The 24624-nt window shown below is 39.1% G+C and overlaps 1 protein-coding gene across 2 annotated transcripts in view; it reads left to right on the top strand.

Annotated features, from left to right (window-relative positions):
- Positions 1-24350, top strand: part of CMSS1 (cms1 ribosomal small subunit homolog) — a 392970-nt gene extending 368620 nt beyond the window's left edge. Inside the window, exons 3-10 of one of the 2 annotated variants that reach the window (XM_036849947.1) lie at positions 4692-4763; positions 6841-6970; positions 10712-10771; positions 12321-12423; positions 16266-16326; positions 16781-16868; positions 21775-21863; positions 24057-24350. In XM_036849947.1, the coding sequence (XP_036705842.1) occupies positions 4692-4763; positions 6841-6970; positions 10712-10771; positions 12321-12423; positions 16266-16326; positions 16781-16868; positions 21775-21863; positions 24057-24140 (687 nt within the window). In that variant the 3' untranslated portion in view covers positions 24141-24350. The remainder of the gene's footprint in view (positions 1-4691; positions 4764-6840; positions 6971-10711; positions 10772-12320; positions 12424-16265; positions 16327-16780; positions 16869-21774; positions 21864-24056) is intronic. The other variant, XM_036849948.1, reaches the window with a different exon arrangement.
- Positions 24351-24624: the final 274 nt, after the last annotated feature.

The following is a 24624-nucleotide window of genomic DNA, read 5'->3' as shown; positions in this document are numbered from 1 at the left end:
TTTTAAAGTTTAAATGTTTTTTGATTTTTTTCCCCTTTTTTATAGCATCCTTGTTTTATAGCATCTTGTTTCATGGCTGAAAATTCTTCCCTCATCTCTCTGAGAATATTAATTGTAATTGTTCTGAAGTACAGTCTCTGTTTCCTCAGGGTTCTTTTTTCTTTTTTTTGTTTATTTGCTATGATGTTGGAGACTTTCCTTAGATGTCTCATGAACCTTAGCTGTCTATTCATATTAAAGACAGACACACTAAAAAGTTAATGGAAAACTTTTGTGCATAAGTGGGGCTTGTTAATTAGTGGACCTCTTGGTAGGGTGATATGATAACAAAGCTGGACATTTACTATGGAACCCCCAAATGTCACTCTCTTGTGGCATTTCTCTTAGGCCATTTTATTTTTCCAGAGAAGAATTCAGTAGTGTTCTGCCTACACTATATAAGCCTCTCTTGAAATATCCTGAAACAGGGACAGGAAAAGGAAATGAGCCTCAACCTCTACCCTGCCTCCCTTATGCTAGACTTCTTGGTCTTCTTATTCTCTCCAGAGCATAAATCTCCAGTCTTCTTAGGAAGAACAAGATGAGAGGAAGCAGTAATGGGATAGTTGCTTGGCTGCCTGGGCAGAAGATATAGCCAGGTGGGTGTAGGAGGGAAGCTAATCATTTTAAACGGAAAGTTTCAACCAGTCTCTTTCTTTCAAACCCTTTCCCCTCTGTAGTACCTTGTGCCACCCACTGCTGAACCTTCTCAGAGTCCAACAGGTGAAACAGACACACTTATTGTTAGCATCTGCCTCTCTAGAAACCCAGGTGCTAGATGTCTCTCTCCCTATGCTAAATAGCTTCCATCCAGTTTCAACCCTTTCCATTTTCCAAAAAGTTGTTGAAATCTCTCCACTACTGTTGTCCTTTCTCCTGGTTTCTTGGTCCTTACAGACTTATATCTGTTTCAGTTTCCTTTATTTTCAATTTTTTTGGGGTTTTTAAAAAAATACTTATTTATTTATTTGTTTGTGCCAGGTCTTAGTTGCAGCAGGTGGACTCCTTATTTGCGGCTCGTGGGCTCCTTAGTAGAGACATGCGAACTGTTAGTTGCAGCATGCATGTGAGATCTAGTTCCCCAACCAGGGATCGAACCCGGGCCCCCTGCATTGGGAGCGTGGAATCTTAACCACTGCACCACCAGGGAAGTCCCTCCTTTATTTTCATTTTAGTAGCATTTTGAAAATGATTTGCCATGGTTAAAACCAGAAGACTCATTTTTTTTTTAATCAGTCATCAATTTTATACACATCAGTGTATACATGTCAATCCCAATCGCCCAATTCAGCACCCCACCATCCCCACCCCACTGTGGTTTTCCCCCCTTGGTGTCCATACGTTTGTTCTCTACATCTGTGTCTCAACTTCTGCCCTGCAAACCGGTTTATCTGTACCATTTTTCTAGGTTCCACATACATGCATTAATATATGATATTTGTTTTTCTCTTTCTGACTTACTTCACTCTGTATGACAGTCTCTAGATCCATCCATGTCTCAACAAATGACTCAATTTCGTTCCTTTTTATGGCTGAGTAATATTCCATTGTATATATGTACCACATCTTCTTTATCCATTCGTCTGTCGATGGGCATTTAGGTTGCTTCCATGACCTGGCTATTGTAAATAGTGCTGCAGTGAACATTGGGGTGCATGTGTCTTTTTGAATTACGGTTTTCTCTGGGTATATGCCCAGTAGTGGGATTGCTGGATCATATGGTAATTCTATTTTTAGTTTTTTAAGGAACCTCCATATTGTTCCCCATAGTGGCTGTATCAATTTACATTCCCACCAACAGTGCAAGAGGGTTCCCTTTTCTCCACACCCTCTCCAGCATTTCTTGTTTGTAGATTTTCTGATGATGCCCATTCTAACTGGTGTGAGGTGATACCTCATGGTAGTTTTGATTTGCATTTCTCTAATAATTAGTGATGTTGAGCAGCTTTTCATGTGCTTCTTGGCCATCTGTATGTCTTCTTTGGAGAAATGTCTATTTACGTCTTCTGCCCATTTTTGAATTGGGTTGTTTGTTTCTTTAATATTGAGCTGAATGAGCTGTTTATATATTTTGGAGATTAATCCTTTGTCCGTTGATTCGTTTGCAAATATTTTCTCCCATTCTGAGGGTTGCCTTTTCGTCTTGTTTATGGTTTCCTTTGCTGTGCAAAAGCTTTGAAGTTTCATTAGGTCCCATTTGTTTATTTTTGTTTTTATTTCCATTTCTCTAGGAGGTGGATCAAAAAAGATCTTGCTGTGATTTATGTCAAAGAGTGTTCTTCCTATGTTTTCCTCTAAGAGTTTTATAGTGTGCGGTCTTACATTTAGGTCTTTAATCCATTTTGAGTTTATTTTTGTGTATGGTGTTAGGGGACTCATTCTTAAAGGATATAATTATTGACACTTTAAGGAATTGAAAACATGCCCCAATTAATTGCTTCACTGAAAGCTTAATAAGTTTTTTTTGGTATATTTTTGGGCAAGTGTGATTCTTCTAAATCTTTAACTTCATACTCAGGGTACATAGTTAAAAATCACTGCATAAAGAAATGACATTACTTACTAACTGCCAAAGTCAGATACTGTTGGAATCAGTTTCTAGAAATGGTTAGTTGGCCTACCCTGAGTCTTCCTCATCTTACCTAGTCTCTCTGAGGGTAAACATCAGCATTTGTAAGGCAGCTGGCAAAGTTTAGGAATTTTCAATACTATGGGCTTTGTATTTCTTCATAAAGTAGTCTCACTTCTATGGAAATTGACCCCATAAACTTGCTTCTTCATTAGCACCCTACTGCAACCAGCTAAAGTGGCTGCTCCCAGAAAACAAATATCATACTGCATTTCCTTTAAGATGATGTAAGAATTTGAACCTAGCATGTAAACCTGTTACAGGATCTTGACAAAAGCAGTTGTCAGGCATGTTTCTTTTTTCCTTTGCATGATTCAGAATTGTGTTTTTATTTTTTCTTCCAGAATTGGAGAGTCCATATCCTTATAACTGAGCTCATTTCCACATTTAATTTGTGTCATGTTTAACTGGCTTTGTAAACCTGGCATAAATACAAACCCTGCACATTGAACATACTCTTAGAGAGCACCCCCATTTGCTAAATAAGAAAATGAAACAGGTTCTACATCTGCTTCCCCAAAACCTTCATAATGGGGACAAGATACTGAAGTATGCCTTGAGAGATCTAGGGAGATACTAATTGTATCCAGGCCTTTGCCATAGCAGCATGAGCTGATGTTGGCTTGATCTGTAATTGGACTCTTATGACTGTCTGGCAGCTTCTGTGACATATTAGTGGCCTTGGCCCAGTTTCTAATTGGCATCAAATTAGCGTGTATCTGCATCCACAAGACAGCTTAACTTCTAAATAAGAGAGGTCCTAATATCTATTTTTTTTAGCTATGACGCAATTGTACTTTGCAGGTTTTTTCTTTTAACTGAGAAGCAGCTGAAATTTCAAGATTCCCATATTACTTTAATCCTGAGCCTTTTGAATCTACTTCTCTGTAACTGAAACAGAGTCTAGAAACTGCTGGTCCTGGCCCCATGTCTTGAAGAAATTACATAGCATTATATCTCTCTGGATTCAGGCCATAGGCATTCTTAATCTGCAGGCTATCTGGAAACTTTAATAGAAAGCTTCATCTGTAATCATTTTAAACAGAGCCAGTAGAGACAAGATTGCTTTAGTTAGTAGTTTACCAGCTTAAACTGAGTACTCTCTAGTTGGAATGGAAACTTAATCAAGAAAAAACTCAGAATAAGTTTTCACTTATATTTTATGTCTTACTTGGCAACTTGTTTGAAAATGTTGCATAAAAGATCTAATACAGGAAACATTTTATATAACTGCTTATGATTAATAAATATGGAATCTGAAGCATTCTATTTTATAAATCAAGGTCTTAGTCCAAATTTCCTGTTTTTCTACACTAAAAAAACCCAAAACAAACCCTTAGGGTAAAAATAGCACTAAACTATATAGGGTACTCCAGGGGTCAAGGCAACAGGCAAAATCAATTACTCAGGATGCCATGGTGTTGAGGCTTTTGTCAGACCATAAGCAGAAACATTCATTTTGTAGTCACTATAGATAAGACATTTGGTGCAGCTGGTTTTATAAAAATATAAGTAAATATATCCTACTTCATATTTTCTGTGCCTCTTGAGAAGAGGAAAGGAATGGATAACAAAATGATAAATCAGTGACGTGGAAATACAGACTCACACATCGCTAGTTCCTGGAAACACCAGTCATTCTAGTCAAAGGCTTCTTTACTACATCTTAATTTTAATCACATCTCTTTCTGCCTGTATTTTCCAAACCTAGCCACTGTCTTTCATCTTTAATACCCTGTACCACCACCTCAAACATATATATACACTTACTCACACATTTTGACCTTTGTTCAAAGATTTTCCAGTCTTGAGTCATCTGCACTTTCTCACTTTTACAAATTCTCTCAGCTCGGCCCCTGCATAATTGCCTTCAGTGGATTTTCCAACATTTCTTTGTCCATATTACCAAGATACTGTGAAGAATACATGCATGACAGTAGATATTGATACTTTGGGATTCATACCATTAGTTGACACCTCATCATGCTAAGATGAAAGTTTTCTCATTTACATTTCTTTATAGCCTAAAGAATGTTTCTTGATACAACCAAAGGAAACAAATGAAGATGCCACCAAGACCAGGAAGAGGAAAAAGGTAATATTAATAATTTTTTACAATGGTACGGCCCCACATGGTTTCTATCACATTGTTTTATAGTGTACTTTGATGAGGCAATTATTGTAATCCCCACTTTAGATACGCAAAAATTGTAAAATTCATTGAGGTTTGGTGACTTTCCTAAGGTCACTAGTAATAAGTGTTTCTGTTGCAGCTAAAAATAAATTCTTCTATTTCCTATTTCAGTCTTGTGGATTACCAAACATCTTTGTTACCCACCCTGTGTTTTCACTGTGGTTAGAAGTCGGACAGGGGTTTTTAATTCTAGAAGGGGCCCAGAGCTATCCTGCCCTCTGGCCCCTCTGACTGTCCAAGAAAAGAAATTCACCAACCTTCTTTTCTTACCCATTTAATTTTTTAAAAACCTTATGTCTTAAAGTATTAATAAAAAGAAAGTAATAAGCAGATGAAAGTAGTGTAAGTATAAGGCATTTCTGACTCTAATTTCGAACCATAATTTAAAGCAAAAGGCTCCCCTTGCATTTTAAGACTTGCCTGTGAACATATGGAAAACTCTGTTGCTCCTATACAAACTTTCTTATGGCTCAGCCTTGAAGAAAGTGTGGTTAGCTTTTTTTTTAATAAATTTATTTTATTTATTTATTTATTTTTGGCTGCATTGGGTGTTCGTTGCTGTGCGCGGGCTTTCAAGCACGGGCTCTAGGCGTGTGGGCTTTAGTATTTGTGGCACGTGGGCTCTAGAGCGCAGGCTCAGTAGTTGTGGCTCACTGGCTTAGTTGCTCCGCGGCCTGTGGGATCTTCGCGGACCAGGGTTCAAACCTGTGTCCCCTGCATTGGCAGGTGGATTCTTAACCACTGCACCACCAGGGAAGCCCGAAAGTGTGGTTAGCTTTGACCTTCCTCCACAGTTGTGAAAACAGCAGTGTAATTCTCTCCCTGCCAAGAAGGGTCTACTGCTGTAGTTAGCAGAGGAAATGCGATTGGGATTAGAGGAAAGAAGATGGACTCAGACCAATTACTTAACAGCAAGCTTTTAGAAAACTGAGAGTGTGTGTGCATATGTTTTCCTTGCCTGCACATGGCCAAATAGGAAGATGGGAAATGCCAAATTGGCTGAGTTTTGGCAAGTCCTTAAAGAAACGACTGTAACTTCTCTTTGATAGTTTGTACACTAATGGCCTTCAGGAGTGTTAAGTTCTTGGGGTTCAAGGTCAGAACTCCAGCTAGCTAGTTTAGCCTTGGCTGAGGTCATGCTAAAATGTGCCCACGGATGACGTGTTCTTTTAAAGTTAATTCATTTGACAGAACTTTGACCGTTCTTGGCAGTGGTATAAAAAGGAAGATAGTATGGAAGGAGGGGGGGAAAGCAGGGGTAGGAGGCAAGGAAGGGCTCTTTCTGGATTTTTGGTGAAATACTAGGAAGAAATAAGAAGGGAAGTTTATGATGAAAGTTAAATGAACAATTATGCATTCCTAGTACATTGCAGGCATTCAGTACATGCTACACAAATAAGTCAAATCAAAATAGATGTTGTAAAGTATTTCCTGTTCTGCTTTCCATAGGGCCAATTCAAGATGTCTCTCCCAAGACTTGAGAATTGAGGGTCTCAAGTGCCCCTATTTAGTGTCCTCCTTTGCTGAGATTAGTCCTGCAACTCTTACTTTAACCCCAGAAATCCAAACTGAAACTCAGTGCCTTAAGAACCAGGTTACACAAGAAATTCTCAAAATTCTACTCTCCCAGGAATACACATTTTCTGAGGCTTAAAAAAGGAAGTTTCCACAAGCAACAAGATTTATTGACTTTTAACAGAAAATAGTACCCTATTATAGACTCCTGCAAAATTTTTGGTTCTCCTAGCAGAGACCAAGAGTTACAAGGAGTCTTTTAGATCATCCATTCATTTTTCAAAGCAGTAGTTATGTCCAAGAAGTATCTTTTAAGTTTTCTCGAGTGTGTTTATTAGAACTCCCATTCACACTTGGCTATCACCAGAACCTACTTACAGTTTAAATGCCAGAGGAATCAACCTATCCTAAGCCAAACGCCATCCTAAAATCTGTCTTCCCATTTTTACTTCTTTCTCACCAGAAGAAAATCACTGATGTTCTTGCAAAATCAGAGCCAAAACCAGGGACACCTGAAGACCTACAGAAGCTGATGAAGGACTATTATAGCAGCAATCGCTCAGTGATTGAATTAGAAGAACTAACCCTACCAGGTACAGCCAGGCTTCCTTGTTGTTATTCCTTTTAATTAATATATTTCCACGTGCTAGTACTCCTTTCCTCAACCTAATAGTTTTAACTGTTGGATGATTTCTTCATTCAGATGCTAACTGGTATTTGTTCAACCTAATAGAAAGATTTGTAATTTTTTTTTTTTTTAATTTTATAGCTACTTTTATTTTTATTTATTTATTTATTTTTGGCTATGCTGGGTCTTCGGTTCGTGCGAGGGCTTTCTCTAGTTGCGGCAAGTGGGGGCCACTCTTCATCGCGGTGCGGGGACCGCTCTTCATCGCGGTGCGGGGACCGCTCTTCATCGCGGTGCGCGGGCCTTTCACTATCGCGGCCCCTTCCGTTGCGGGGCACAGGCTCCAGACGCGCAGGCTCAGTAGTTGTGGCTCACGGGCCCAGCTGCTCCGCGGCATGTGGGATCTTCCCAGACCAGGGCTCGAACCCGTGTCCCCTGCATTAGCAGGCAGATTCTCAACCACTGCGCCACCAGGGAAGCCCAAGATTTGTAATTTTTATTCAAAAGGTATTGGGTGTGCATTTTTTTGGACAGGTTCTTCAATGAATAAGAATCTTTAATGAGGATAGAAGTTAAATAAAAAAACAATAAAGCACACATTCAAAAGTATAGATAGATAATTAATGTACTCATCCTTTATAGATAAGAACTTTAGCTTTAATAGCATCTTAGTTTTCTTGTTGCCCTTATCATGGATATCTAGTCATGGTTTTGCTTTTAGGGTAGTATTTTGGGTCCCAGTCAAGACTTTTTTCAAGTAAACCATCTAAAGATAGGGACAAAATTCTGCATTTTTAGCAAGGCTGACACCTCACCCTGTGTGATTCTTAAGCCTACTATCATTTGAGATCTACTGCCTTAGAGGATTTATAATTAAGTTAAAAGATACTGGAAAATTATTTTAAAAACCGATTTTAATTAATTTCAAAATAATGATATAACCTGTAACTCTTTTGCACAGAGATTGAAGAAAAGATGTCGTAAAATCAAACCGCAGAAGGTTTGGGCACCACTGCTTCAGAGGAGCTCTCTATATATAGACTACTAGAGATATCTAACACTGCTTTTGGAAAAAGTCAAGGGTAGCTTGATTTCCTTTTTGCATTACAACTTTATGCTTTCTAGAGGCTTGAGAAGCTGAAAAACAGCCCGTACCCTGAATTTTTATAATTCTTTTATAAAATGATGTGTGTGTGTGTGTTTTTTAAATGCACATTGGGTTGGAGACATCAGTACCCCTGTCTGTTCCTTTTCCAAAAGGAACACTCTTTAGGGAATTGAAGGAACTCATTTCCACATGAGCGCGTTCTGGAGTTTTCTACTTACTGAGATCAGAAAGCCCAGCAGCAGTTAGAGACCACTCTTCTCAGCACAGCAGTTCCTCAGGAGGAGAGCTAGGTCCTGGCTATTCTATCCTCAGGAACCAGCTATTATAACAAAGCCTCTTCAGTGTTTAACTGAAGTTTGATTTTACTCTGACTCAGTGGTCAATTTTCCCTTCTAGTTCTTTGTTAGAGTTTACCTTCACCTGAAGAAGGACTTGTAAGATAATGGGGCCACTGCTACTCTGTAACCTCATGGAACATTGTAATTTGCTAGAATTGTAGAGAGTCAAAAGTCAGAAGAAAAAACCTTTAAGGAGTCATTTGAGTTCCATAGTGAGTTTACATTATATTATATCATCATTAGAGTGCAGTAATGTAGTTGGGCAAGAATGTGTGGTCATGGTTGGCTGAGGGGAAAATGTTTAAAATATGTTAAAAATACTGCTATAGCCAAAAGGAACAGGTTTTCATTTTCAGTTAAGAAATTAGGCCATTCTGAGCCACAGTGAACAAAGGCATCATAGGAAGGTTTTAGAGAAAACGCCCATCACTACACTGTCAGGACCAAGGACACAGAGGAGGTCTCTGGTATTTGAGAGGCGGGACACACCATGGGCTATCTGGAACAGTCTCAGGAAGGGGCATAAATACAAGATGGATATAAGTAATAAAATATTGTTCCTATTTAGTTTGCTGAGTGTCTAACTTGGTTGTGGTTTGAAGTTGTTTGTGTCTGTAGGGCAGCAACATGTCTTTTCAATTAATACTGTGCATGTACATTGTTAATGTCATACACATGGGAACTTAATTAGAGTTTTGAGGCAGGAATCACTTAGAGCTAAGTCAGCTGTCCTCCTGAGAGCTGCAGTGTGGTTTAGATCAGTGCTAAATGCCTGTAAGCTAGCCGCAGCTGAATCACCCAGGAACTTAAAAAGCAAATTCCCAGGCCCAGCCCCAAGGAATTCTGACTCACTGAGCAAGGGGGAGTCCATTCCAGGAATCTGTATTTTTTGTAAAATTCTCCAGGTGAGTCTGGTCATATCCAGACTTGGGAGATTACAGTTTTAAAGACCATCAAAGGCTCTACAACGGTATAGGGGGCAACATCTTTGAAGTTAGTTACTCACATATTGTGAGTTATATATGCTGGGGCACAGCGTAAGTTTCATTTAATTTAGTAATAGTTTACTCCCTAACACTCTGCTATGTTTATAGACAGACTTTTTCTGCTATAATGAATTAGGATGCTAAACATGATGTTGCTTTTTTATACATCTTAGGTACAGAGTTAATAATACTACATAATTGCTAGACCATGATCATTGTTGGTTGAGCAAGGCTCCTATGTTTTATTGTAGCCCGTTCCATTCTTTCATGGTGTTGTTGTGCTGTGTTATGTTAATGTTGTATTTTGATGCATTATTCCCGCTTTTCCCCATCCACACTCCAAATTCCTTTCTCCATAGGCATGATGTGTTACTATACATTTTTAAATATGTATACGTTCTTGTAAAATATATCATATTGTTGCGTGTGGATACATTTTACAATTTATTTAAATGATGTTGTGCTGAACCTCTCATTCTGTTTCTTTCCTCACTTAACACTTTTTCAAGATACCTGTATAGCTTTAAGTACATCTACTTCATTGCTTCTAAAATGCTACATAGTATTCCACTGATTTCATCGACCACATATTGCTCATCCATTTTCTCCTATATGGACCTTTAGGTTGCTTCTAGTTCCCCAGTATTACAAATAATGCTAGTATGAATACACTTCAGTATGTCTCTTTACAGACTACACAAGAATTTCTTTCCATTATTTACTCAGGAATGTAATCCTGGGGTCATAGGGTATATACACCTTAATTTTACTACCATCCAGGATAGCAATACCACTTTACACCTCCACCTACAGTTCACAAAGAGTTTCCATCATCCTACATTCTCAGCAACACTTGGTATTATACATCTTTCTAACAGTTGCCATTCTAAAGTGTGTGCAAAGTGTTATCTCATTTTGTATTAATTTGCATTTCTATGATGACGAGTTTGAGCATCTCCACATAGATTTGTTAGCTATTTCAGCTTTGCCTTTGTATATTGCCTATTCTGTGGATTTGAAAATAAAGATGCTTCATTAGTCCGTTGAATGATACAAGCTTCTATTTCACTACTCTAAGAAATGATGGACAGTTAAAAGTTTACTTATTGTTGCTGCTGCTGTTGTTTTAAGTGCTAGACAACTTTAAAATATATGAGTCCCCAATTCATTAATGTTGTACAACCTGTTCAAGAATACACTATTCACATGTAATCTATTTTGAGTATGTGTGTGTTTGCAAAATCCTCTACAAAGCATGTTTCTCATATTTCTAGACTTCTGCTTCCTCAAGGCCAATGATTTGACTCACAGTCTTTCATCATATCTAAAAGAAAGTAAGTAAACTCATTTTTAAAAAAATTATTCATCAAGTTTCATTATTTCCATTAAAACATTAGGCCTATCTCTTTAAAATAAAAACTTTTAAAACTTCATTTAAAATCAAGTTTCCATCTTAAATGGATTTTAAATGAAGGTTTTTTAGGTCCATCTTGATATTAATTTTTATTTATTTAAATTTATTCTTGTTTTTCTCTGGTATTGGGGATTTGGGTTTTGGTCTTGTCTTTGTTTTACAACACATTAGAAGTATTGCTCCTGGAATCCAGAGAATTCTCAGTGTTCTAGTTGCAGGTACCCCATCAATTTGCTATTTGACTTGGCACAAGTCACTGAGGACTCCTCCAGGACTCTATTTTGTTATCTGAAAGACAAGGAAGTTGGACTATGTGATCTTGAACCCATCTCTGAGGTTCTGAAATTCTGTTCCCATGTTCAGAATTCAGACCATGGCTATTGCACAGACAATCTAATTTGATCTTTTTGATTGAATTTAGGCAGTAATAACTAGATTATTCATGCTAGGTAGTCATTTATTGTGACCAACAATGAAGTAGTTTAGACATGGCGATTTAACATTCTTTTTTAAAAGTCTAACCAATTCTGATGACACTCAGCTTGAGTTCATAAACCTTTCTTAGCCTCAAATTCAGCAAATGTAAATGTAGGTAATAATGGAATCAATCTCAATGGATTATGAGAACTAAAAAAGTTATGTAAAGTGCTTAGCACAGTGTCAGTGTTTAATAAACGTTTGCTATTTTAATATCATTTCCATTTTATATCTTATGCTGAGTGTCCCTTTAAAATGTAGCATTATTTATTTATGTATGTATTTATTTATTTATTTTTGGCTGCGTTGGGTCTTTGTTGCTGCACTCAGGCTTTCTCTAGCTGTGGCGAGCGGGGGCTACTCTTCGTTGCGGTGCGCGGGCTTCTCATTGTGATGGCTTCTCTTTGTTGTGGAGCACGGGCTCTAGACACGTGGGCTTCCATAGTTGTGGCACGTGAGCTCAGTAGTTGTGGCTCGCGGGCTCTATAGAGCAGGCTCAGTAGTTGTGGCACACGGGCTTAGTTGCTCCGCGGCATGTGGGATCTTCCCGGACCAGGGCTCGAACCTGTGTCCCCTGCATTGGCAGGTGGATTCTTAACCACTGTACCACCAGGGAGGTCCCTAAAATGTAGCATTTTTAAATCAGTTCTTTTCCCGTTTAGTCAACACTGCCTTTAAGCATCAAACATAAATTAAAATATAGAAAATGTATTATTACAAACATTTTAAATTTTCCTTTTCTTTTTTTTTTGTACAAACTTAGTCCTAAAGCTGGTCACATTTAGCTACTTGGCATATTATATGTTTTGTGGTGTAAGTTAATGATATTTCATTTTAGTTTAATATCTAGAATAACCAGAGAACAGAATCTAAACAGTGCTCATATTTTATTTTACTTAAGCAATAACAAAGAAGTAATTGGGGGACATTCAACTTTGGAGGCCTTATTTTGCTATATTTAGGGTAATATTTTTCTCATGGTCTTTTTTCAGTCTGCCCTAAGTGGGTGAAACTTCGGAAAAACCACAGTGAGAACAAATCGGTCCTGATGCTGATTATCTGTGGCTCTGCCATCCGAGCCCTGGAGCTCATTAGGTTGGAAGCTTCACCTGTTCCATTTCGTAGCTGTTTTCTGAGTAACTGATATGTGCCGAGCTGACAAGTTCTATATGCTGGAGAACAGCAGTGAACAAAATATACAGAGTCCCCTCTCTCATGGAACCTACTTTCCAGTAAGGGAGGCAGACAATAAACAAATAAATATGCATTATAATGTCAAGTAGTGATAAGTTATGTAGGAAAAAAATAAAGCATGGCAAATGGATAGAAAAAGATGGGGGCTACTTTTAAAAGGGTAGTCACAGAAAGCCTCTTAGGAGATTGACCTATGAGCAGAGACTTGAACAAAGTGAATGAGAACGCCAAGCAGATATCTGGAAGAAAAGTGTTCCAGGCAGAGGGAACAGTAGGTACAAAAGGCCCTGACATGGGGTGCCATTGGAGGATTTTGAGCAGAGTAGTCACATGATCTGAATAATCATTCTAAAGGATCACTTTGGCTGCTGTGTGGAGAACACGCAAGGGTAAAGCAGGGAGATCATAAAAGCAATAACCAGTTGGAGAAATAAATGAAAGAAAAGATCTAATTTAAAATAGTAACAAGAAAAAATAGAACACCAAGGAAAAAACTAGCCAAAATTTAGATGAAGAAAATATTACATAAGGGATGCAGAAGATCTTAAACAGAAAGGAGTACCATGTTGTTGAATAGGAAGATTCAATGTAAAGATGTCTGTTTTACCTAGAATAATCTACAAATTTCACAGATTCCCAATGAAACTCCTATAGAATTGTTTTTTAAACTAGATAAACTATGTTTATGTTTATGTTATCTATGTTCATATGAGAAAATACAGAAGAAAAAATAGCTGGCGAAATTCTAAAAAAGAATGCTAGTGAGGATACTATGCCTATAATGCCTATAATGGCACATGTTTCTCAAGTATCTATCAGATTGTTTTTTTAAAGAAAACATATTACAAAGTCTCAATAATTAAAAGAGTATGGAACTGGCACACGTGTGACAGACAGATCAGAACAGTGGAACAGAACTGAAAGTTCAGAAATAGACCCATATGCATATGAAAGTACAGGATATGGCAAAAGTGAAAAATCAGTATGGAAAGATGGATTATTTATTACTTGGTATTGGAACAACTGGGTAGCCATCTAAAAAAATTAAGCTGGGTTCCATATCTCACTCCTTATACTGAAATAAATGCCAAGTGGACCAAAAATTTATATGTAAAAACTATGTTTTAAAGACAGGGGCTTCCCTGGTGGCGCAGTGGTTAAGAATCCGCCTGCCAATGCAGGGGACACGGGTTTGAGCCCTGGTCCCAGAAGATCCCACATGCTGCGGAGCAGCTGGGCCCGTGAGCCACAATTACTGAGCCTGCGCGTCTGGAGCCTGTGCTCCACGACAAGAGAGGCCGCGATAGTGAGAGGCCCGCGCACCGCGATGAAGAGTGGCCCCCACTTGCCACAACTGGAGAGAGCCCTAGCACAGAAACGAAGACCCAACACAGCCATAAATAAATAAATAAATAAAATTTAAAAAAAAAAAAAAAAAGACAGTCGGTGCTTTACTAAGTGCCTTCACATACCTTTTCATTTACTGTAGCTTTTGTAGAATAAACAAAAAGGCTTCCACTGGATCTGTAGTAACGTTCAGCTTTCAGAGAAGAGACGTCAGAGTAAAATGGGATTTCCTGGGACTCACCCTCTCCCAGGGCCAAGCTCTGCACTAGGCTTTGACTGGAGACAAAACAGGAAAATCCAAGTCCTAAAGAAAAAGGAACTTGATCAAATAGATTAATGTGCAAAGTAGACTCTCGGTAGTTATTTAGCATCTATTTTTCTAAATGAGCTAATCTGACCATGAATTTAGAAAAGTAGTTTTTTAAGCTTTGTTAATAGTCCTTCAGATCCTTTCTGCTAGGCACACACGTTAAATTGTATCACACACCCTTTCAGTAAAAGGAAAGTGTTTCTTTTAGCTATTTCTGCTCCAAACATAATTGATCTTCAAGACTCCAACTGCTTCTGGACAGCCATACTTGCTGGTTCTGAAATCATAAGAGTTCACATTGACATTTCAGTGTTTTAAAGACTACCACCACAGAACTCATTTCAGATTCAAACACTAATGGCAAAGAAGTTGGCCTGGAGGTGGCCTCTTAAAAACAAGTTGTCACATTGATTTGAGTTTTTACCATACATAAATGCCTTTCTGATGGGCATAGAAGCACTAAGTTGTCATACTTCATTTGCCAATTCTCAGTGTTTCTTTATGTCTTCAGTAATATTATGATCCATTTCAAGGTTAGGTGATTTGCAGAAGGTGATTTCTGAGCAGGCATAACAAACCCTATTCATAAAGGCTAATACTGAATAATGCTAACTTTTGTAAGAATATCTGTTCTCTTGAGAACCATGAGTTATGTTAAATATGTCCCCTAAATTGTCTTCTTAGTTAACCTCGCCATGGAGAAAGGTCATGTGTAAGTACAGACTCAAGTGCAACAGAACGTGTGTAGAATGAGTCACTATTTTGTAAATTCATTTATTCCTACTGGTCAGTAATATTTCTCAAGTATATTAATGATATATAAAGGAAAGTAATATTCCGAGCAGTATTCCCATATTCTATTCCCAAACATCAACTAGAAGATTGTTCTTTTATACCCAATTTATACCCATTTATACCCAAAGCATTTCCACATATAAAATTTTACAGATCAGCTCACTCTGCAAAGTCCATAAAAGTAGGGGGGCTGCTCTGAATGAAGGACGTAAGCCCTCCTGCTCCTCCCTGCTAGCTTACCCCTGTCCCCTCAGGGCATCCACACACAGACCTTCGTACGTGCCCTTGGGCTCTGTAGAGCACGGGCTGACATCACTGCTAGGATATTTCTCACGAACAAATTTTTTATGAGAACTATACTGCAGAGTTTGAAGATAAATTCTCTGCCAGGGACCTAAAATACAGAACTTTTGTATTACAGGTGTTAAAAAACAAAATTCAACCAAGTAAATTTGAAGATCACGTTGGCTTAACTCAACGATTCGTGAGTCAGGCAGCACCCAGCCAGCAACTAGAAGGGCACTTCGAGGGGTTGTGCAAAATGACAGTTTTTAATAGGAAAAAGGGTGGAGGGACTTCCCTGGCAGTCCAGTGGTTAAGACTCTGCGCTCCCAATGCAGGGGGCACGGGTTTGATCCCTGGTCGGGAACTAAGATCCCACTTGCTGCACCGCGCAGCCAGAAAAAAAGGAAAAAGGGTGGAGCAATGGAGCCATTAACAAAAGAAAAGAAAGACTACTTTTTAGGTGGGGGGTGCAGAAATGGCAAGGGTTTTATCTTCCTCTCTGGTATGGAAAGAGCCCACAGGACAGATTACCTTACTGGTGCTTGGCCAGAGATTCCAGACTGGTTGATTAAGATTACGTTTCTCAGAAAAGTTGAAACTGCAATTAGATGAAGTATTAAATCTGGGTTTCGGTATCATGGGCCTTTAGCATGAGTGACACCATTTTGGGACTGTGGTTTTCATTTTAACACAAGTGAAGGGCAAATCCACATGTTTCAATAATCAAGGAAACCTAAGTAAAGTTAACCGTGTGCCTGAGACTTAGAAGCCAACCCAGATGCATGCCTGATTAAAGGCCACCCCACTTTCATTCCAGAGATGGACTAACCTGAAAATCAGAATATTGTGTGTGTGTATCTATCCACATACATATGTACATATAGACACACATAAATGTGCATATTATTTTGAATAAATATGATGTAATACTTAAGATGTAATAAGTGGTCCACATGGCCCTGAATGAGTGATTTTTCTTCTGCGTAAATCTATTGCTTTTCATCAGGTCAATGACCGCATTCAGAGGAGACAGCAAAGTCATGAAATTATTCGCAAAACACATAAAGGTAAGCAAGGGCCTGTGGTTCCTAGTCGGGGGTGGAAGTGATCCTTAAGGGCCACTTCCAGACCTCAGTTGTTTCACTTCAGCCTCTTTTCCGTATCTCCTTAGCAAGCGTGTTCTTCGGTGCCTTCCTTTTATAACATACTGAACGACCGTTCCAATTTTCTTTGCGTTCCCCGCCTTTGCTCCCACAACAGTCACTACTCCTCTGTGCTCTGAGGTTTCCGTACAGAAGCTGAGGTTTGAGCCCTGGACTCTTTGGAGACTTAACCAGTTTTCCAGGGAGATGCTCTTCTGTCTTGATGTTAACCTTCTTTGCCCTGGAAGTTGACCCTAAACAAGAGTAGCCCCATTTGCTTTTTTACTTTCTTAGCTTTTAGATTAAATGCTCTAAATTTGACTATGATTGAACTTTCCAATGACTCTTCTTTTCTTTGTTCTCTTCCATTTTGGAATAGGTCCAGGAACAGGTAAAATTGCTGGAGAAGCGTGTGGTACACCTGGGTGTGGGAACTCCAGGGAGGATTAAAGAACTCATTAAACAAGGTATGAAAAGACGTAGTGACACTCCTGCTCAGAGCTGAGTGTTTGTGAGATTGGGAAACCACACGTGTGATGTAGTGAAACCAGACCTCTGTGTTAATTCAGGAGTTCGAAACTTAGCCTTTAGTCTCTAAAGCCAGCCAGCAGGTGTAGTACAATAGGGAATGATAAGGACTGTGGCAATCTGTGGTACTTATGTCCATCTAAATACATTCAAATTCCAGTTGCTTTAAGCAGGTTAGTGGGTCCACAATCTATTCCACCAATTTGCAGCCTCTGGAATTTGTATAGCTGAATGTGTTGAATATTTCCCTCTCACTTAATTGAGTCTTGGCTCCCCAAGACTCCCATTCCAAATGAGGGCTGGTTTAGAAGATATGTTGAAACAAAAATGCAGTTTCTATGGATGAAATACAAGCATTCTAGAACAGTTCTCGCGAACGTGTTTCTCTTTTAGTGCTTTACCCAGAAAGTATTCCAGACAGCATCCACAGGTGGGTTTTTATAGTTTGTTGATTTTCTCAAAGCCAGTAGCCTAAAAACCTGCTGACCTGCTGATGATCTTAGTACATGTTCTACCTGCCAGACAGATTAAAGATTTCTTTTAAATACTGATTTCCAAATTACTTGTTTAACAACTTTATTTTATAACTGCCTGGAGCTACTCCTGGATTTTTACATATCTAATAGTAATGTGTTCATCAATATAGTATCTCAGTATAGAGATGGTCATTTGCAAGGAAGCAAACAAGAGCTAAAAATACTAGTGTTTCTCTCCAGATGAAAACCTTGGGTAAGTGAACCCACTATATGCAGAGGTCTGTGCAATTACAAGGAAGTAGCAAACTTGGTGGCCCCAGGCAAGGAAGGGAAACAAATATTTTTTGAGTTCCTACTTGTACTCAGTGCTGTGCTGAGTAGAAGTACTCATAGCATCCTTGCAGGCTGGCATTCTTATTTCTTATGAGAGAAAACTGAAGCTTGGCGGGTCACGTATCCCCTCCCAAGATCTCTCATTCTAGGCCTTCCCAGTTCCAGGGCCTTTCCCCCTCAAGGAGCTCCTGATCCAGTTGAAGAGATAAATGTGCATAGGATGAGACTGACAACATGAGGCAGTAAATGCCAAGGTCCAAACAAGCACTTCTAAGTCCTATAGGAGTTGAAATGAGGGAGAGGTTGTTATGGTGGCTGAATCTGCAGGGAAGGCTTTACAGAGGAAAGGATCTTTAACTGATCTTTGAAGTATGGGTAGGATTAAAATAGGATCTTCGAAGTGTGGAGATGTGAGAAGAGCATTCAGGAATGGGACAACAGCTGAATCAAAAGCAGGCAGGCAGATACATGGGGTATATCCAAAGGAGACAATAAGTAGTCAATACGTGTTGAGGTTAAGAGCCCCTGTTGCAGACTCAAATCTATGGATGCAAATCCCAGGTCCAGCAGCTTACCAGCTCTGTGACTTGGCAAGTTTCTTAACCTTTCTAAAACTGTTTCTTTATCTGAATGACAGAGATAGTAATAGCACCTACCTCAAAGGATTGTTATGCCAATAAAAAGCTAAACACAGTGAGTGTTACACCTTAAGAACTCAACAAATACTAGTTATTACTTTTATTAAAGAGACCACTTTTCTTGGTTGGAGACTTCGTGGGCTGTGGTAGCCTGTGCTTCAGTTGGAAAGAAAGTCCGATTTTGGAGGCAGGCCCTTGCACGGTGATTGGCTGGATTTTTGTCCTGTGGCCCTAGGAGGGTGTTGAAAGCGAAGGAGCAGATGAGAGGTGCTCATAGTCGATCTGTGAGACGCAGAGGTGGGAGAGATCGGCTGGGCAGCTGGAGAGGCCAGGGATGCGCCCTCCGTCTCCCACAGCTCTGAGCCAAAGACTCACCTCTCCCCTTCCTGGATTCCACATGTTTTGTATGTGTCTCCAGGTCCCCCAGGCAACAGGGCCACTCTTCTCCATATTTAATATTTAAAAGAGAGAGAGAGTGAGAAAACGAAGTTGTCCAGATTGTTGAAATTATATGTCTACAGAGTTGTGAAAACTCACCATGAAAGCTTATTTCATCTAAGGAGTGGAAAAATAATTTAAGGAGCTGTTGATTTATTTATAATACTAATGAAAATAACTCTCCTGATTCTGATTGGATGAATGGCTTAATATTCATTGACTACAGATGTTAGGCTACATACAAAGTGTTTAAAGAGAACAATTCCAGCACTCCAAAAACTGAAAGTCTAACAAAGCAAGACAAATGGCACGTAACTCATTTTATGTAGCTGTTTATGACTTAAGATGTTTATATATATGATATATTAAGGAGAGTTTCCAAACATCAAAAGATATTCCATAACATTGGGATCAGTACACTTACAGACAGAATTGTATTGTTTTATTTAATAAGGAAAGGGATTTTCTAATTATAAGAGCCTTTGTAAAATGCAAAAAGGTACAGAAAAGAAAATAAGTCACTTTAGAGGTAATGTCTTGTTAGTTAATATTAAATATATTTCCTTTCAGTCTTTTTTCTATGCATTTATCTATATTTTTTTATAAATGGAGATCATACTGCATATCATAACTTTATAACCTGTCTTCTCTACTTAATATATCTCATGAGAACTTTGCTTGTCATGAAATAGTTTTAATCTTTCATTTTTAATGGCTGCATAATATTCTATTGAGTTTTTTTCCAGTTTTGTTGAGATATAATTGACATATAACATTGTATTGGCCAAGGTGTACAACATGATTTGGTATATGTGATGTGTAAAATGATTACTACAGTACGTTTAGTTAACATCAGTCACTTCATATCGTTACAATTTTTTTTCTTGTCATGAGAACTTTTAGGATCTACTGTCTTAGCAGCTTTCACATATACAGTACAGTATTGTTAACTATACTCACCATGCTGTACTTTACATCCCCAGCACTTATCTTATAACTGAAAGTTTTTACCTTTTGACCACCTTCATCTATTTCTCCCACCTCTTACCTCTGGCACCCAGCACCAATCTATTCTCTGTACCTATGAGTTCATTTTTGTTTTTTGTTTTTTTTAGATTCCACATATATGGAAGATCATACAGTATTTGTCTTTATCTGACTTATTTCACTTAGTATAATGCTGTCAAGGTCCCTCCATGTTGTCACAAGTGGCAGGATTTTCTTCTTTTTTATGGCTGAATAATACTGCTCTGTGTGTGTGTGTGTGTGTGTGTGTGTGTGTGTGTGTGACATATTCTTTATCCATTCATTTGTCAATGGACATTTAGGTTGTTTCCAAATCTTGGCTTTTGGAATTAGTGTAGCAGTGAACATGGGAGGTGCAGATATCTTTTCAAGACAGTGATTTCATTTCCTTTGGATATATACCCAGAAGTGGAGTTGCTGGGTCATAGGGTAGTTGTATTTTTAATTTTTAGAGAAACCTCTATGCTGTTTTCCATAATGACTGCACAAATTTACAATCCCACCAGCAGTACACAAGTTCCTTTTTCTCCACATCCTTGCCTGTACTTGTTATCTCCTGTCTTTTTGGTAACAGTCATTCTAACAGGTATGAGGTGATAGCTCATTGTGGTTTTGATTTGTGTTTCCCTGATGATTAGTGATGTTGAGCTCCTTTTCATGTACTTATTGGCCATTTGGATGTCTCCTTTGGAAAAACTGTATATTCAGTTCCTCCACCCATTTTTAAATCAAATCATTTGGTTTTTTTCCCTTGAGTTGTACGAGTTCTTTATATATTTTGGATATTGACCCCAAGTTATATTGGTGTTTAGCAATTCTATTATGGTAGGATATTTGGGTTGTTTCTAATTTGTTTTGCTATTATAAGTAATACACAGTGATCATCTTTATAAGTAACTATGCTTAAGTTCCTGGTGTTTTATTGGGATATGCCAGAGAAGGAGAATTATTTTATCAAACAGTAAGCATTTTAAAGCTCCTATTATATAATGTCCAGTTGCCTTCCAGAGAGGCTGTACCTGTTTGCTGTCCCATCAGCAGTCAATTATCTTTAAGGGAACACTGTCAACTCATTGTCTTTCTTAATTTCCATCACTTTTAATTTACAGAGAGAGTTTTAAATAAGAGGCATCGTAGTTATAAGAAGCATGAAAAAGTCTTTAGGGCAGAGGGGAAATTATTGAAATAACCAGTATTGAGGGGAAGTGCTGCAGGATAAAGGAAGGCTTCATTATGTTTCCAGGTGTGATAGCTTGGGGCAGTGGGCAGAACGTGTGGAGTGGGAAAAACTAACTGCCCAACTCTGAGACCCCTGAGGAACAGACAATCCCTGAGGTCCCCTCCAGCCCCACCCTCCATAATTGTCTCTAGATAGACAGGAAGACAGCAGGAATGAGTCCTTAAGTGGTTTACCAGTCTCCTCAAAGGATAGCAGGCTTTGAATAGAGCCCATTCATCTTAACTTTCTTTTTTGCCTGAAATTAACCTCCCAACCCTGTCCTCATCCTTCTGCCAACTCACCTCTTCAGAGTCATGCAGACTCTGTTGGACTCAACTCCTCTGAAGGGTCACTATCCCAAATTGCAGGATATGTCTTATCAAATCCCTGTCAGGAATGACACTTTACCCTCTGGGGCTTCATGAAATGGAGGCTTGGGATTGATTCTTTGCCAGAACTTGAGCATTTCACGAGCTTAACAAGAGCAGCTTCCCTTCTTCCCTGAGAATCAGTGATAAGATTGTAAGGAGAGTAAGTCTCTGAGTGCTGCATTTGTTTTCCATCAGACAGGGACAGCACTTAATGTGCAGAGATTAGTTGCTGGGGGAGAAAAGAGCAAATGAGGCAAAAAAGCAACCAGAGGAATAAAAAATCATTTTAATAAGCTTATGTCATAAGTTCTTTAATGTAGCAACTCTCTCCCTGTCTCTTTCAGGTGGCCTTAATTTGAACCCCTTGAAGTTTCTGGTTTTTGACTGGAATTGGAGAGATCAGAAGTTGAGAAGGATGATGGACATTCCCGAGGTACCATGTAACTAGCAATCCAGCAATTGCCTTTAATCTTTTTTTTTTTTTTTTTTCAATCTGAACTTGAGTTCAAACACAGCAGTAAAGTCTTTGACATGGGGAACCAGCACATTCTGGCCTTTGAAATGATTTCTTTTAACTCTGAAGTAACTACAATTATAGAAGCCATCTAACCCCTTACACATAACTGTATCCTTTCCATGTGTTTTATAGGAATCAGCTTTTTTTCTTCATTAAATGACCAGTGTCCTCTGCCCCACTGGGGACCACATCTATACTGCATCTTTGAGAAACAGGAAGATCTAGAGGACTTGGCATATTTCCCTGTGCCTTGTTTTAGAGACACAATCATCTTTGCCTTTTCATCCTTATAAATGCACTTGGAGGTGGGGGAGCACAAACTTGCCTCATTACCTACGTCTCCACATACCCAAAAACCCACTTACTTAAATTAGAGGGCTATTTTGGTTTTGGGGAGTGGGGAAATTTTTTTGATGTCTCAATGGATTAAAACCGACTGAATACTGAATAGCAACAGCATTAGCTCATTATATATTTATGAAAGTAATCCATTATCATCATAATGTGAAAAATTGAGGGACTTCCCTGGTGGCACAGTGGTTGAGAATCTGCCTGCCAGTGCAGGGGACACGGGTTTGAGTCCTGGTCCGGGAAGATCCCACATGCCGCGGAGCAACTAAGCCCGTGCACCACAACTACTGAGCCTGCGCTCTCAAGCCCGTGCACCACAACTACTGAAGCCTGTGCGCTCTAGGGCCCGCGTGCTGCAACTACTGAGCCCGCATGCTGCAACTATGGAAGCCTGCGTGCCTAGAGCCCGTTCTCCACAACAAGAGAAGCCACTGCAATGAGAAGGCTGCACACCACAACGAAGAGTAGCCCCCGCTCACCGCAACTGGAGAAAGCCCACATGCAGCAACAAAGACCCAACGCAGCCAAAAATAGATTTTAAAAAATAATTAAAATTTTTAAAAAAAGAAAGAAAAATTGATTTGCCACCCACCATGTTATCAGGTGACTAATCTTTCAATCTAGCCTGATGCTTAGAAGTAGCTATTGGAGAGAATAGGGTTGTGCAGTAATAAACACGGCTGCCAGTCACCAACCAGAAATAAATCACGGCAGTAACTATCAAAGAAGCTTGCAATCATTCCTCCAAACATGTTGAATGAATTAATTTACTATATAAAACTATATCCTCAGAATGACCAAACCTGATTATAATTGACTGCTGAGTTAAGCTAAAAACCATTTTCTCAGTTCCCTGCACACACACATACACACACACACACACACACACACATACACAGTCTTCTGAACTGACTGGTTTTTTTTGTTTTTTTTAAATAAATTTATTTATTTTTGGCTGCATTGGGTCTTTGTTGCTGCCCGCGGGCTTTCTCTAGTTGCGGCGAGCAGGAGCTACTCTTTGTTGCGGTGCGTGGGCTTCTCATTGCGGTGGCTTCTCTTGTTGCAGAGCACGGGCTCTAGGTGCACGGGCTTCAGTAGCTGTGGCTCGCGGGTTCTAGAGTGCAGGCTCAATAGTTGTGGCGCATGGGCCCAGTTGCTCCGCGGCATGTGGGATATTCCCGGACCAGGGCTCAAACCCATGTCCCCGGCATTGGCAGGTGGATTCTTAACCACTGCGCCACCAGGGAAGTCCCCTGACTGGTTTTTTAAAACTAGTTTAACCAACTTGATGTCAGGCACGTGAGGTCATATTTGATTATTTCAGTTATAATGTTAAACCTGAGTAAACCATCACTAGTTTTCTAATTATAATAATGAGGGAGAAATAGTATTCAAAAAAACCGTTTTAACCCATACTTATTTTTATTGTGATTATGTCATTATTAACAGTTATCCTGCATTAAAATATTGTATATAGTCTATAGGCACACTTTGGATATCTTGAAAAAGATTTTTCTATGAGATTTTATGTTGAATGTTGTACAAACAAAAGGACATCTTAATGAAATTGATGTCTTACATAGTACCGCTTCCTTTACTTACGTAAATATTTCAACTCTGAATAAAATGCAGGTTTTGCTCTTCCTGATTCTGGCCATAACAGCTGCATAAATACCAGGGACTCCAGATGGTTGAATTTATTCACCAAGACCATCTTTTCTTGATTTTAACCTTTTTTTTTTCTTTTCTCTCACTTAGATAAGAAAGGAGGTTTTTGAAATTCTGGAAATGGGAGTCCTCAGCCTATGCAAGTCAGAATCTTTGAAGCTAGGCCTTTTCTAAGTCTGGGTCCTAATGAAAATTCCTGTTTTCATGGTGGGATTTGCATGGCTCTGGCCCATTGCAAGCAGTTGGTAAATATCAGCTATTGTTTTATTAAGTTGATTGTATCACCAGATGGATCACTGGGAATCTTAGGTGGGGATTCTTTTACAAAAATGAATCTGTCCTTTGCCAACTCCCTTGTATAATAAAGTATCACTGGCTTGTGTGTGATTTTTGTTAAGCAGACTGAGTTTTTCTTTCACCAACTGGCTTCTGATGTGACCGTACAAGAGAGGGAAAGAGCATCTGGGCAGCCTCAGGCAAGCCCCTTCCCTCTCTGAGCCTGTTTCATCAACTGTGAAATGGGAATACTGTCTTGCAGGATTGCTGAGGATTTCATGAGATGGTATGTGTGGAACAGATTTGAAACTGTGACGCCTAGTCCCAGTGTGAAGGGTGGCGGTGGTACTACTGGTGGCAAGAGCTGCAAGGATATGCGGCA

Source organism: Balaenoptera musculus, chromosome 4 (genome assembly GCF_009873245.2).
Source record: "Balaenoptera musculus isolate JJ_BM4_2016_0621 chromosome 4, mBalMus1.pri.v3, whole genome shotgun sequence".
NCBI lineage: Eukaryota > Metazoa > Chordata > Mammalia > Artiodactyla > Balaenopteridae > Balaenoptera > Balaenoptera musculus.
The sequence above is the reverse complement of the archived record's forward strand: the minus strand, read 5'-3'. Positions and strand labels throughout refer to the sequence as shown.